This window comes from Saccostrea cucullata, unplaced genomic scaffold, assembly GCF_032062105.1.
Source record: "Saccostrea cucullata isolate Sc308-1 unplaced genomic scaffold, CSIRO_AGI_Scuc_v1 ctg1218, whole genome shotgun sequence".
NCBI classification, from domain to species: domain Eukaryota; kingdom Metazoa; phylum Mollusca; class Bivalvia; order Ostreida; family Ostreidae; genus Saccostrea; species Saccostrea cuccullata.
In genome coordinates this window covers 42,211-58,479 of record NW_026925959.1, presented here as the reverse complement: position 1 = coordinate 58,479, position 16,269 = coordinate 42,211, and the positions used below count along the sequence as shown (strand labels likewise).

Sequence of the window (16,269 nt, the reverse complement as noted above, 5' to 3'; positions counted from 1 at the left end):
TATCAGTTTGTAAGTTGTTTTCGAGCATTATACTTGTCAAAGAATCATATACAGCCATCCTTGGGCTTAACAGCTTCAAATCATCGAGAACACCTTTATGTTGAAATGACGTGAAAATCTTTAGAAGAAAGACATTGGAATGCATGCACAAGGCTTTATAGTTTATAGGATGTACTGTGCTGAAAAATTATGAACTTTCAACAATCTTTAATAATTGCTTAGAATGAATCTCTCTGGAAAAGAATAAATATATTGATGTTCTAGATTAAGTGATTCAGTATTATACCCTCAATACTTTGATGTGATCAATGGGAATATTGCTGTGTAATATAAGTACATTTAGATAAATATCAAGAGAAGTGAATATGACTTGGAGAAATATAGGATCATCTCTATCCCTAGTAAAGCCTTAGTGTGGTGAGGTGTTGATACCTATCTATAGGGGTATATATTAATTCACCTGATTTCCCCTAACACATCGAAGCATCCCGAACTATCGGTCAACAATCTCGCGAATAGCCATAGGACATGCAAAATGAAGAGACTTAAGCCTTGAATATATTGTAAAAACATTGAAATTTTAAAACTTTTTTTAATTTTTGAAATGCAGTGTGTGATGTAACCCTGGAGGGTTAGTGCACTGTAGTACATGGCCTTTTGTAACAGCTATTGATGCGTGTGTTGGAATGCAGTGTTTTTCAGTACCTTTTCTCTCTGTGATGGTTATTTATAGGAATTGAACTCCCTACATTTGCTTACGATACAATCAATCAACTAACTGGCCATAGATCAAAGGCTGTGCTGAATTGTATGTCAATCTGTCCTGAAAAAAAAAACACTTTGTAATTAAGTAGTTTTTACAAGGAGACAGGATAGAATAGGTGGGGTAAGTTTTAGAAGTTTTGCTGAAAATTTAAAAAAAAACAAACAAATTCTAAAGGTTCGAGGAACTGATTGAGGTGAACTTGGGAGAAATTTAATTATATGTCATATCACTTGATGGTGACAGCTGCAATTATTGACTTTGGTGGAAAGTTTTAGTACATAGATGTTTAATCATGTTATATGTGAAGTTAAGGTTTGGTACATGGTTACACCCTGTTATAACTTTGATTGGTAGTCATATAGCAAATATAGTAAGGTGACTTGAATTAATGAAGTGTCTGTCTGTTGTATGCATTCACTGACTACATTGTATCTGATTTTTATAAATCTTATGGCTTTTGACATTATTCCTAGCCCTAGTACATACAGGCACATAGGAGAAATGTGTACATAATTACACATAAATGACAAAAATATTAAATGTTTTGAAATATCTTTTATTTGCTTACTTGTATGTTAAAATGATTTGTAATTTTGGGAATGAATAGATGTAGATCTCAATCAGTCATCATTGCAGCTCAAATGAAACATTTGTTCAATACATCCTTGGGCCTTGCTAGATATTGCAGCACCTGTTTTTAATCAAGTTGGCTAATTCAATATGGTCACGGGAATAAGCCTTCAAACAGACTGCATCACTGATCTATTTTATTTTGCCTCTTTTTCTAGGTCTCCTTATTAGGAATTGACAAGGATTGATTGATACAAGAGAGATTTTGTGCTGAGTGGAGAAATAAGATATCTTTTTACCGGGAATGGGATGGTTTTCGAAATGAGCATCCAGGATTTTGATGATCGGACACATGATCACATGTACCCCCACCAGAATGGGGGCGTGGACTACAGAGAAGGCTCGTTTATTTCCGATGAGGTCAAGGGTTACCAGGAGTCTGGGGTTTATCACTCCGACAGCCAGGTGGGGACGGTCTTCATCCGCATCTCTGTCCCAGAGCTCAAACTTCAGGTAGGGAATTTTTACAGAGTATTGTATTTTCAATAATCCTTAGAAATGGCATTTGTTTGCATGTGCCTTTTGTTGCAGACATTTGTAATTTACTTATTTTCCACTTTCTGCTCTTTTTCCACTTTGCCTATTTTAAATCAGAGTCCTTTTGGAGTTGTATAATGAATTTCTTATCTATATTTTAGAAATGTCTACAGTTCGAGCTGGATGAAACAGTATGGCAGGCCAAGCAACGGATCCTGGGGTCATTTGCAAAGGTACACAAAAAACTTTGTACTTGTATATCATGTCTTTCTTATAAAATTGACATATATCCAGTGAAGCAAAATGTAGAAAAACATTTTTCTATATTTTCAAAGAATTAAAAAAAAATGACTGGAAGGAATTTCTTAACTAAATTAAGAAAGGTCTTACTAGCTGTTTTCATTATTCCCAATGATACATATCTCTGGAATAAACTACATTTGATTTGAAATTTATACAGAGCTGCTGGTTATTACGATACACAAATATATATTTTTTAACGTCAAATATTTGTTTAAAGTAAAACGTCTGAAGAATTTGAAATGAAAGGTTGATCAACAGATTTTACATAGATTGTAAAAATAAAAGTTGTTGTTTTTTTCGCTAATAGTTATAGTGGAAATTAATTCCTGTTATATAATTTATTATATACACATTTTGAATATATAGATATATATACAATGTAGTGAATGTACATATCCAATTGATTAATTTCCATTTTTAGGACTTGAAGGACTCCATCAACTATGGCCTCTACTGTCCACCCATGAATGGGAGGGCAGGGAAATTTCTGGATGAGGAACGACTACTGAGGGAATACCCTCTACAAGGACCCATAGGATTTCTAGAGGTAATGTTGTCATCATTATATGTTTTAGATTGCATGTGGCTGGTCAAGTTGAATGAAGGGTGGGGGGGAGATGTTGTGTTAAATGCCAGGAAGGTAAAGTGATTGGTCTCATTAATTTAGAAGTAAGAGTACACATGAGGTGCAAAATTTGATATTTTATGTTCCCAAGAAACCACAAGTCTAAGAATTTTCTGTCTGGGTTCTTTAAGAACCAAGCAATAATTAGAGTAATTACTACATTCATAAACAAATATTAGCTTTCAGAATTTTTTTAATGAATTTAACAGGAGTCATATTTCAAATCTTGAAATTAATTTTGCTTCAGGGTTTTGACCTTATTGTCTTTCGTAAACTCTTCTAATGATTCCATTTTATGAGTTTTAAAAGAAAATAATATCCTGTTTTCATGGTAACAGGGAGCAATTTTGCTGAATCAAGAGTCTTAATTATCTATAAATTTTGCATGTTACAGATTGTGGTCTCATTTTTCTTCCAGATATTACGGTATCTTAAAGATTTTTATATTTTGAAATCAGATGATTGATTTTTGGATTCTTTCAGTTTAAATACAAGAAGAGAGTGTACAAGATGATGCATGTAAATGTCAGGAAACTAAAACAACTCCATGTAAAGGTAGGTACAAAAAATATTACAAATGTGGGTCAGGGTCAATGACCTATTCATGTCCTTGCTAGTAAAGATCATTACACTTTTGGCAACAGCTGTATTGGCTTAAAAAAAAGGAAATTTTATAGCCTTACTTGCTTAGTGTTGAGGTCTACTTGTGAATTCTGAGGTCATTTGCATATTTGATCTTCTCCGATGTGGAGATAATTTTTTCCATACTTAATGACTTCCATGCAAATTTTTATTACATGCAGAAAAATAGCATATTGAAAACATATTCCACTTAAAATTAACATAGATAATTGTATGTGATCAGAAAAAAAATTAAAAATTCATGCATTTTTTTTTAAATGGTAAGCAATCTAGAACTATTGTATTTGCTTTCTTAATGCAGCATTATCATACATGTAATGATGCATTAAAAGAAGTAAAAAAAAAATTGTTTAAACACATGCCCTACCTACTTGAAGTTTTATTCAAAAGATAAAATCATTTTTATTATTGCCCGTTTCTTTATAAAAGATTATAATATCTATCCTTTGAAAAAAGACTAAACTTTGAAGAATAACTGAAATCGTTCATTTTTCAAATTCAAATTCAATATTTTTTTTCCCATGCATACATGTATGTTTGCATATCTGTTAGCATAAAAATATGTGACATACTTTCTTCTACAAAAAGGCAAGCCTGCTCATTAGCAGGATTTAATTGAATGATAATGGTGACATGTCAGCAGTTTATGGGAGAAATATGATCCTAGGCTTGTCCCTCTGCAGACAGAAGTGTACACTGACTGCTTGTCACGAGCTGTCTCTCTTCTCTGTATTGTAGAGCAACCTGAGACATTTTATTGACTACGTCAGGACCTGCAATATCGAGAAACTCAACAAAATGTCTAACAAGGGACTGGACCCCAACTTCCATGACTCAAGTACAGGAGGTATAGAAAATACTGGCATTAACTGATTGCAGGTTGATACCATACAATGATACATGTACCATACACATTATAGACTTCATACCTTTGCAGTCTCATGCTCAAAAATTTGACTTGAACAGTCTCTGAAAGAAAAAAAATTATGCAAAGTAATATTGTTTTTTCAGTTACACAATGTAAGATCTAGTATATGTGAAATTATCACTGCTTGCATATTTTTTTTTTCTTGTTGCCATGGAGATGAAAATCTTTTTGTTGACACTCCTTCAAGTGACTAAGGTGTTAATCAGTTTTTATGATACATAAAAAATCTCTATGTTTATCAATTAAGTCTTGTTTTCCATTTGAGACTGTTGATGTTCAATAATTTAAATAAATATAATATATAGCATGGCTTCTAAATCAACTACAAACATAATATGTAAATTCTGGAACTCATGAAAAAATTTAAACCACACTTTTAAAATAAATTGTGTTTTCACTGTTTTTCAAATTTTCAAACTACTGTTCGTTCATTCTTCTTTTGTACATTTCCTATTAGCATCAACTTATTCAAGATGAAATTCTTCGTTGCAGAGACCCCTTTGTGTTTGGCTGCCTCCATGAATAAGCCTAAGTGTCGTGAGCTGATCATATGTTTAGCAGGCGGGGGAGCCCACTTAGACTTCAGGAACAAGAAAGGAATGACGGCCCTACATGTCGCTGTTATAGCAGGCAACACAGAGGCCATCAAGGTGGGCAAGGACAAAGTGGGCACTTACATATTAGAGGATAGGTTTAGCTCTAGAGGGGAGAGCACTAAGACTTTAACATGAAAAGCATTTAATTCTTTTTGTTACATGTACTGGCAAAGGAAGACTTGAAATAGATATTCATAAAGATCTATCTTCCATTACAAGTTGTCAACTTGATGTTTACCTAAGTAACACACTGTAGTCTGTCACCTCCTGCGCATGCAGTGTAGCTGGTTTTACCAGCTACAAATGTCTTCAAGTTTTCAATTTTTCTGTTATTCTCTGTTTGATACAGTATTACATCACCCTTGTTTACCTTTTGGGAAATTCAAACACCAGGATTAAAAAATTATTACTAGTAGACAGTGTACTGTAAATCACTTTTTATTCACGAGAACGTTATTTTTGTGTAATTACGCGAGGCAGTTTGCTCACGAAAATTTCATTCTCGCGTATAATAGAATTCCTTAAGATTATATAAAGCAATTATCACAGTTCGTGAAAATTTTGTCTCGCTAATAAAGAGTCAATGACTATCTCGCGAAAATAAGGTGTCGAGAAAATTAAATGATCTACAGTATTTCTTTTCTTTTTTCCATTAAAAATGTGACTTCTTTTCCTCTGTAAATTTTCTTTAGACAGTCTGCCTGGTTTGGTCTCTTCTTTGATATATAGAAAGTTGCATGTTAACACTTCTAGAAAGTGAATGCTAACAAAGGCCAGTGTTGTAATGGTGTCTGTCAGCAGTAGTCATTTCCTGGGTCCCTAGTTCAATGTTTTCTATGTGCATTAAAGGATGAGACAGGGCTATTAATCAAGAGACTTTACTTCAATGAATTCTCTTGTCTTTATATCTGAATTGACTATTTGGTATACATTCTTTTATTGATATTTTTAGACTCGATCGGTGAACGAAACTTAGGCAGAGTTTTGCATTACTTTCAGTTTCAAGGATGTATATTAATAATCTTTAGCACTTGATAAGTTAATTTATAAGCAAAGTGAAGGAAAGATGAATGTTTTAGAATTAAATTATTTTATAGTTTTAAGCCAGGATTTCATAGAAACACTCTATATATTTATACTTATATATTATTTGCTGGAATTCTTTTTACCATCTGAATGTTCTTGGTAGGTAAGATATAAGAATAGATGCAGTATTCTGTCACTTTTGTCAAACTTACATTGTAAGCAACAACCATTTGTTAAAAATATTTAAAAGTTATTGCAATTTATTTTCAGACCTTGTTGGACTTGGGCGTATCCCCTAACATCAAGGACAGTCGGTCCCTGACCCCCCTGTACTATACCGTCTGTCACTGCTCCACCCCGGGGTGTATGGAGATGTTACTACAGGAGAGAGCCTTCATAGGGTCCCAGGACGAACAGGGGTGGTTCGAAATTCATCACGTAAGGAAAATTTTAATAAGTTTATTGAGGATATGATGATAATTATTATTTCATAAATGATCTAAAAAAACAGTCAAAGCCAAATAATTGAAAAAAAAAATAAAGATTGGGAGAGACTTTATTGATTGAGAGATGTTTAAAGAATCTTCCAGTAAAAGGCATATTTAGAAGGCAGTTGTGAAAGAGAAAAATTAAAACCTCTATAAGAGGATAACAAAAGATGAGATTTTTTTTTTAAGATGAAACTTTATGTCAAGGAATAAATAGAAAATAAGCTGATTAAGAACAGAGAATGTCAAGACTTAGGTCACCTCATCATTTAAGGATGGATTTTAGTTTGGGTGGATGTACATGCATTTATTTCAAGTTATATCTGAATTATTTTATGATGCAGGCTTGCAGGCAAGGTCTGGTGCAGCATTTGGAACACCTCTTGTTTTATGGAGCTGACATGGATGTCCAGAATGCCAGTGGAAATACAGCACTGCATGTCTGTGCTTTACATAACAGAGTAAGTTTGTATTTTCTGTTTTCAAGATTCTTTTTTGCTATATTTGTGAAATAAAATCAAATGGAGAGGAAAAAATAGATAAATTTTCAAGTTTCCTAATTTGTGTGTGTGGAATAAAAATCTTATTATTTGTATGTTTGGGAGGGAGGTGGTGAAGGGGGGGGGAATGCTGTACAATTTTGTAAATTATATACTGTTGTTTTTTGAGAGAAATTATAAATAACTGCTACACTGAAAGCATGTTAACAGTTATGAAGGATGGGGGAGGAGCAACTGTTCTTTGTGCCTGTGATGTAACAAATTGCACTAAACCTGAAATTGACAATGTCAATTACACTAGGTGCACGGACTTTAACAAATCAATTATCCTTGAGTCATGATAACCAGGGGCAATAACTAAGTATATTCATCTTATAAAAATTTTGGCAAAGACTATGCTTGCACTGAATAAAAATTTATTTGTACATGTTTTCGTCTAAATGTTACCAGTGTGAACAACCTTTTTCGTCATTTCTAAGAAATAGTGTGGAAGAAAATATAATTTAGAAGAATATTTGGTGTTTTTTCGAATAGTTTGGAAATGGAATTTAGTTCACTGGAATATGTTTCTATTACTCAGGAGTCCTGTTTACGAGTTCTGCTGTTCAGAGGAGCCAATAAGGAGATACTTAATTACAGCAACCAGTCACCTTATGAGTCTGCCATCTTAGCTGGGAATGATGCCATCGCTGAAATCATCGAGGGGCATAAAAACGATGATGTTGGTAAGGATATAGAAATTGTTGATCAGCAGAAAAAATTCTGGAAAATTTTGACCAAAAAAAAGAAAATACTGTATACAGTGTAATTTTCGCCCTTTCACTATTGCAAACAATTTTCCCCCGTTTTAAATTCGCCCAGTCATTGATTTGTTTAAGAAATTATACTGTATTCTTTGAATTCGCCCCATTTTAAATTCACACAAGATGAGGTAGGGTGAAAGAGGCGAAAATAAAACGGGGGCAAAAATTTCCATGTATACAGTTAAACATTAAATATAATTTTAAAGCAAAGAAAATATAGAGTTTAAACATTTTAGTTCAATATTAATTTTATTGAAAATTTATTTTGACTGCATTAAAAATGCATCAGGCCATCCTTAAAAAAATGTTTGTTTGAATGATTTTATTATTATTTTTTTTTTTTAACAAATTGAAGCTAAATGATAAAAAACAAAATCTCAATGAACAGTGAAATTTCATTTATTAATATTATTTGGTCGATTTGAAAAAAAAGATGTACAGCAACGATACTCAAATATTAATCTCATTTAGATGTTAAGACAACTGTCATTTATTAATACTAGTATTATATTTCAGCATCAAACTTCTAGTTTATTATAAAATCTTTATTAAACAATACTTTTTTAAGGTATTTCTCTTTGAAATTTAAGACAACGCTTGCAAACAGTTTAAACCATGCAAAATTTCTAAGGAATAGTTGGAATGTTTTGTGGAAAACTGGGAGGGGGTGCTTGATACTTTCTCGAGTTTTCACCATGCATCAGTTTTAACATTATGTTGCAAAGAATTTTTTCCTTTAGTATTTGGGATAAAACGTTTCTGATCCATGTAAAAGAAAATATAACATGACGGACTTAACTTATCAAGTTCAATAAATCTATTATAATTCTTTCCAGGTTCAATCATTAAATTTTTTATTCACCTTTTATTTTTAAAGAGATGCATAAATGTTCTGCTCTTCAACACAACGCTTGAATGTTTCCAACATGGTCTGACATTTTGGCGGCTTTTATTTTGTCAAATCGCCACCTATAATCGCTATATCATAAATACTATGAAGAAAGCGTTTTATTGACCCGAGTTGTTAAATTTATGTGAGCTCAAACCCGACTTTATAAAGCTATTTCGACGAACGAACTAACTTGTACTAAACAATGTAAGACGATAAAACGATAAAAAAAATATTGTTAATATTTTGCCAATAAAATTTTTTGAGCGGGGGGTATTTTAATGAGGCGGGCGGCAATTCCAAACAAACTATAATTTTATTTTGGCCCCAGCATTTGGAACTACACGTTTTCAATGCTGGCAAAGTTGAAAGTATAGGTGTGCCAATAAATTTAGGTGCTATGACTGATGACTTCCATACATACTTGTTAAGGTCCTTGATATTAAGGGTTAATGGTCAAACAATGACCCTGTCAGGGTCAGAGAGAGAAGCAGGTTTACGATGATTAATGTCTGTCCTCTTGTCAGATCGGTCAGGTGTTTTTTCAGGTGCAAACTAATTAGGCCATCTCAGGTCAGCTTTTACTGAAGAAAAGATCCAAAGGTCTTGATAATGACCAAATTGAGAAAAAGACTTGTCTCAGGAGAGTTATTGTCTATCAACTCACATACATTTTGTTAGCTGAAACACATAGAACAATATGGAAAATAAAGTACTCGTGTCATAAAAGGGTCCCTATGCACCTCTGATTCTTTGTATGAACAGTTGAACATACGTTCAATGACATGGCGGGGAGAGACAATTTTGCTTTATTTAAGATGTAATTTATTATATCATCTTTGCCTGTATTCATATAGTTACTTTCCCTTTGTAGTTCCGTTCCGTGAGACTCCCAGGTTCAGCACCAGACGACGTGACTCCGTGGCGTCTGCTGCTATGTACGCCCTGTACCGTTCCCGTAGCGACCCGAGGATTAACCAGATCCTGATCAGCCCCTCCTCCTCCACCCAGAGCTTCTCCCACCTCCACAACAGTCTGACCACGGACTCCTACTCAGGCTCGCGGGGCACAGACTCGCCCTGCTCAATGAGTCTGTCTAGCTCAAGCTCTGGCCCAGGTGAGTTTGATGACAGGGTATCTTTGGTTGGGGTATTGCATTGTTTAATTGAAAGAAAGAGAGGTTATGAAAACTTACTTATGTAGGTGTTTTGATTTAGAATAAAGTTTGTTTAGTGATACTTTTTGGTGGTGGGTTAGATAATTGATGGGAGTGGCAAATTTTTCTATTGCTGTTGTACACAATTGGTGAATATTGTATGGTACAATGTCTCTCTACGTTGTCACGTTTTAGTACTTCAGCAGAATTACCACAGTTGCTCTTTTGTAAAAACAGACTTAAATATTATCAAATGACAGATGTTATTACTTCTACGTTTTATGATATTTGTATTGTAACTGCTAAAAACTTTATTTTTGTTGTGTTCATTGTGATTTTCAAGGCTTCTTTGGAAAAAGAGCAAGCGCATCTTTCCCTTTAAGGCGACCAAAGTCTGTTTGCCAGAGCCATTTTCCAGATCATAATAGACCCTCTTTTCAGTCTCAGTTTGAAATTATCAAAAAGAGGCTGACCCCTGCCAACTCATTTCGCTCCTTGCAGTCTCGAGATCGCCTTGACATTGAATTCCACAAAGACCTCCAGAGAAGGCTGTCCCTACAGTTTGAGTTGAGAAAACGAACTCAGTATTATCAGAATCTCACGGTGCCTAGAAGTCACATGACCAGAAGTCGGAGCTCGGATCAAGGAAGTGATTCTTTGAGCACCATACTTTCGCCTTCGATGGAATCCATTGATAGTGTTCGGAGCCAAAGCCCTCGTTTAAGTACATTTTCATCCCATTCTGGAAATGTGTATAGCAGTTCCCAATCTGTTGAGGATAGCAGGAACTGTGCTAGGGATCATTACAAAAGTCAAAACACTGTCCCAGTGCGAAATTCTGTTTGTACCTCAGATTGTGCTATATACAGTGTCATCTCAAAACCTAAAAAACACAGGATGCCAATAAAAAATCAGGGTCGTGGAAACGTTTGTAAGCAAGAAGAAATCTACTCAAATTCCAGACTTTCCTCACAATATCAAGATAAATGTAAAAGTCTTCCCAGCAAAGACAAGGTCAGCAGGCAGAGAAGTGCTCCAGCAGGGGACATTTATTCCTTTATTTCGGCCAATCACTGCCCACCTGAAGCTAAGCTGGAGTTGGAGACTGATCACATTTTTGTTTGCATTGAGCGCTACGTGCCTCGTACCCCCGATGAGCTGGCTCTGGAGAAAGGAGACATTGTGGAAGGTTTATCTCCCTTAGAGCATGTGTTTTAGTTTGCTGTCTGTTGTATTTACACAAATTATTATTATTTCTTTCCAGCATTTTAAGGCATTACTTTTTACCATTTTATATAGCCATGCTCTGTTTAATGCATTTTTATTGCATTTTTCAATTACTTTCTGTCACCAGTTATGATATATATTAGTTCTGATTATCAAATAGATCTGTAATTCCTATTTATCACAGTAAGATATCAATATTGAAGTATTTATTACAGCATGGAGGCTCGATCTCTTTATAGAGATTAATTGCATGTTACTGAATGAAACACAAAAATGTAAACATTCATTTTACGTTATTTGATGACAGTGGTTACCATATGACAGATATGATGCATGTGCTTCTGAAATGTATTGGAATGAATTTAAATTTTTAGAGGAAATACATTCTAAAGAAGAATTATATATAGGCTTGAAAGCTTATTTGCATTGCAGTTGGAGAATTCAGAAAACTATCAGTTATCATAACACATAGAGATTTAAGGGATTGAAAGCATGCCTTTATATGCATGCAAGTATTGAACATTTATTCACATATATTGAATAGTTTTGATTGGCATGTACTTAGTTTGGCCAAAAAACACCATTAAACTTCAAACCTAGATATCGCCAAATATAAATTTCCATTATCATGATAATCTTAAATTAATTTCAGAATTGTTTTTTGTTTTTATACTATTTATATTAAAGTTTTTTTAGTATTGGATTTTAGAATTCCTCACACTTCTCCAATATTTCCTTTATTTTATAATGTAAAAAATTACAATGTTTTTATAGTCATAGATTATAAAATATCATTTATTTCTGTTTTCATCAGTGGCCTATTTTCTCACTTTGATTATTCCAATCAATTCAAATGTTTCTGAAATTATATATGTTCCATATGACATCATATATGCCCCATATGATGAAAATAAGAGTACAATTTGAAAGTCTTTGACAGATACATTGATTATAAACATTTTTTGTTGTATATTTCAGTCCTTGGCGTCGGAGAGCAAGGATTCTGGGAAGGTCGAGTCAATGGCAACGAGGGAATGTTCCCTAGCAACTACGTTCATGAAGTCAAGTTAAGAAGGAAAGGTGGGTTAATTGAAAAAAAAAAAACAATACTATAGATTACTTTATTGTTATGACAGATTATTTCCATGGGAATGTCAGAAACAAAATTACTGAATTGTGGTTATTGATCTTTATAATCTTTTAATAAGAATAATAATATATACAAGAATGAAATTTTTGTGACAACACTGTCTCACATAATTACGCAAAAGTAAAGTTCTCAAAAATAAAAAGTTATTCACAGTATATGATTTGATTTTATAAAGTTATTAAAATACAGATATCCTAAGGAATTTCTAAATTAGTGGAAATATAATTTATGTCTTCTAACCTCTTATTTTCTGATTGAAACATTTAACCATAAATTATTAGGGACCAACAAAGGTGAACATTATGTTTACCCCTATCATATGTATGTACAATAGATTCATTATGTTTGGATGTTGTTATGTACAAGATTTCATACCAGGAGCTGTGAGAAAGCCTTTCCTGTGTAAGATAAATGTGTAATTAAATTAGTAGTAATGGGACTGTCTGCACTCATTGTCTGATGGGCCTTTGAGGTCTGACGTCCTATAACACAGTGATTCTGTAGTGGGCTGCAATGATAGATCAGCCCTGGGGATATTGTCGTGTAGTGATTAATTGATAATCTCATGTCAAAACAATCTGCCAGCTTCATTTATTTAAATTAACAGATTTTATCCAGTCAAAAGACATATCATTAAATATTACAAAAATTAAGACAATTTTTAATTCAATTTTTATTTGAACATTCATTATCTAATAGTATTATCGGTCAGTGATTAATGTAGAAATGTTTACACCTGAGCGAGGTGTAAAAACAATAAGTGATTTCATTATGGTCTCCCTAGGGCCTTTCTTCCTATGTAATGGCAAAGGAGATATGAACAGGCTTGACCATTTTACATTTAAAGTTGATCAGTATGGCCATCCCAATCAGTCTGTGATATATGTGTATGGAAATTAAAATGTGAAAGAAAAATTGTGTCACGTTTATGTGTCAAATTTTGATGTGTTTCCAGCTATCTTGACCTACATAACTGTGATTGATGGACATTTTAACAACGATTTTTTTTGATGATTGCTGTCCTTCTTGCAGTGCATTTTCAAATGCCATTGGACCGACTGAGCTCACTCCGTTTTTACTATGTTTCATACACTAAGTGACTGTAGGCTTTGTATTCGTCTCGGAAATAAACATCTTTCTTACCCTTACAATTATGAAGTATGGTCATCAAAGGGGTAGAAGTGTTAAGTGATTCCAAATTTTAATAAGTTGACCGTTTTAAGACAAAAAATGGCCAGGGAAGGTTTAGGGACGCGGATGTTAAAACATCGTCTTGCTTACAAAATGACAGTGGATACTCTACTTTCAGCTGGTTCCCTGGGTGACCTGGTCTCCGCCTCCAGACATGACATGATGCTGAACAGAAATACACTGGCTGCCATCGTACCAAACTTCAGGTAGGGAAAGATGATATATCACAAATAAAGATTTTTATATAGATTTCATTTAATTCAGGAAAATATTTATTTAAATAAATACATACATGTATTGGAGTGCTAGCAGGTTAAGTTTTATGATTCTTAAATCATGTTTGAATGGGTATATATACCCCCAGGTTTCATTATACACTAATATTTTGCACTAATTTCTTAAGAATACATATAGTTACAATAGGTTTGTTGAAATGGATTTTGCTGCGAGTGAGAAAATGTGTTATTAAGGGAGATAACTCTGTCAACACTATTTTAGACAGTATAGCGAGATCACTATAGTTGTTAACTAAGCATATCTGTGGATATTCATAGACAATTTATAAAAGTTTAATCAGAAAAATTAATTACTGATTAGAAGACAAAATCTGCTATGGATTTGTTAATAATAATTAGACATAATATTTGATCTATCTGTCAGTGAGATTTTCTATACATGTAGCTCACATCCTTATGAACTGCAGTATCAAGTTAAAGAGCACTAAATTTCACAGGTTGATGATTTCTTTGTTTGAACAAGTGTTTTTAGATGAATTACATGGAATTTTCAAGTTTAATATACCTGCAGTGGAAAATTGTCATAATTTCATACTTTCGTGGATTGGTGGTGGGGTGGGGGTGTTATTTAATTTCATATCTATTAATTAATGCATTTTATTTCAAAAACTGAAATCACTTTATTAATGTACATGTACTCAAAAACCTTACAGCTGCAATTAATCCCGAGAGTCAAATTAAGAAATGTTCTTTTTAATGTCGTAAAATATGTTAGATATATCAGTTTAACTTAAATTCTGTGGAAACATGGACACAGGTATTTTAAGGATTAGACGATGACGTGAATAAAAGTTGAATTTATCACTGATATCGGAAGGTGTAGCCATGTGTACAGTGAAATTTATTGTTTAACAATCCCATTGTCATTTCCTTGTAAAAGGCTTCAAACGGTGTGAAAGATACTGCAATGTTTTCTCTTATCTTGAAACATTTTTATGTGTGGACTACTAAGGATGGTGAAATTGGGGTTGTTTGGTTAACATTTGCTTGGATTCAAATTTATAGTTCACTTTATGTCCCCAGGTATAGAATTTACCATCTGTTGGATTTTCACCTGGTGGAGGGAGAATTCAACATAATGTACAAAAAATTAAAGTGTTTTGATTTGTAAAAAAGTTTTTCAATAAAATTAACACAATTAAGGTATTTCTTTTTTAACAAGAGATCTTCACATTGAAATATCTGGACATCTGGATATATCTGCCACATTTTTTTTTTAATCAAGGGGAATGTGTTTACACTGATTGCCATCTCTTGCAATAAAATATGATAAAAATTAATGTTGAATAAATTGAATTTCTCTGGATCTCTCCATGCAGAGTTCATGGATCTAGATTTAGATTCTTGATAAAAAACTGTATTGAAATGTTTGGTACAGGATAACTCAAGGTAAAAAGTGAAAAGACATGTTTATTGGTAAGCCATTAATACTATACACATAGTACCTGGTACTTTGTCAGTACTAAAATAACTGAAGATTTCGGAGATATGCCAAGGTCAAAAGTTGAGATTTGACATTATCTGATCTATGAATAGCATCTGGTGATGACCTGTACCCCTTATAGACGATAGATTACATGGATACCATTAAACTACTGGTCAGTTTGAGGTAACGTTGGAATGAAAAAAGAGATGGCACTTTGATCACAGGTTAAATATACAACATGTTCAATACACTGTATACTAATCATTGTAACAGATACTTTGAATTATTTTAATTCAGTGTACCATATCCACCCAAACTACATTTACCGGCCATCATGGTGTATGTTTCCTTAATTTATTTACATTTAAGTGTACTTCACTTCGAAGTACATGTAGCTAGTCTATTATAAATAAATGAGATCAATTTGCAGGGACAGTTATTTTTAGACTGTTTTTATGGCCCAGATGTAGGTATCAGGATATATTAATTTAAAAGAATGAAAATATTTTCAAGCAATTTAAAAGTATTTACTTGCAGTTGAATACAAATTATTTTAATTTTGATAAAAAGAGAAAGATTAACTTAAAACCTTTCCTTTCAAACTGTATACAAGAAGTACATGTAGTTATAATAGAGTTGAACACAGAGAAAGAGAGAACAATTTTAATTTAAACTTTATTAGCCCATTATGTCATTTATATATAGCATTCAACATTCCATTCTGTTCTTATGTACTGACACAAAGTTCAGATTTATGGCATATTCTAAAATCAACACTCTATGTTAAGTTATAGGTGGAAAGACAAGTCTTACATTTTAATTGCTACCTTAAAATCACAGATTGCCAATGTCTGTTTGCCTGTCAATCTATTTAGAAAGACGAAGGATATAAAGTTAGGCAGTTAAGTCAACGGAATGGATCAAGATAAATGATATTACTTCTGAATAAGACCAAATACAGAGACTGCAACTTTCCTCCTAAGAACAAATTTATATTTACATTCCTTGATTGATTTTTTTTTTTTCACTTTATTTTAGTTGAATTCCAATATCAAATCTGAAATATTTGCAATTTTAAAAATTTTTTCTCAATTTGAATTCCAAGTCTAATGAGTAAAACTTGTCATTCCCCCAAAAATAAACCTGGTGT

The 16,269-nt window shown here is 33.1% G+C and overlaps 1 protein-coding gene across 7 annotated transcripts in view; it reads left to right on the top strand.

Moving 5' to 3' along the window:
* The window catches only part of LOC134270174 (SH3 and multiple ankyrin repeat domains protein 2-like), a 60,865-nt gene that overhangs the window by 20,298 nt on the left and 24,298 nt on the right, over positions 1 to 16,269 (top strand). For 6 of the 7 annotated variants that reach the window (XM_062752359.1, XM_062752358.1, XM_062752357.1 and 3 more), the window contains exons 2-14: positions 1,555 to 1,849; positions 2,035 to 2,106; positions 2,598 to 2,723; positions 3,285 to 3,356; positions 4,182 to 4,290; positions 4,864 to 5,021; positions 6,264 to 6,431; positions 6,826 to 6,942; positions 7,562 to 7,706; positions 9,548 to 9,790; positions 10,173 to 11,018; positions 12,035 to 12,136; positions 13,516 to 13,603. In XM_062752359.1, the coding sequence (XP_062608343.1) occupies positions 1,646 to 1,849; positions 2,035 to 2,106; positions 2,598 to 2,723; positions 3,285 to 3,356; positions 4,182 to 4,290; positions 4,864 to 5,021; positions 6,264 to 6,431; positions 6,826 to 6,942; positions 7,562 to 7,706; positions 9,548 to 9,790; positions 10,173 to 11,018; positions 12,035 to 12,136; positions 13,516 to 13,603 (2,450 nt within the window). In that variant the 5' untranslated portion in view covers positions 1,555 to 1,645. The remainder of the gene's footprint in view (positions 1 to 1,554; positions 1,850 to 2,034; positions 2,107 to 2,597; positions 2,724 to 3,284; positions 3,357 to 4,181; positions 4,291 to 4,863; positions 5,022 to 6,263; positions 6,432 to 6,825; positions 6,943 to 7,561; positions 7,707 to 9,547; positions 9,791 to 10,172; positions 11,019 to 12,034; positions 12,137 to 13,515; positions 13,604 to 16,269) is intronic. The other variant, XM_062752363.1, reaches the window with a different exon arrangement.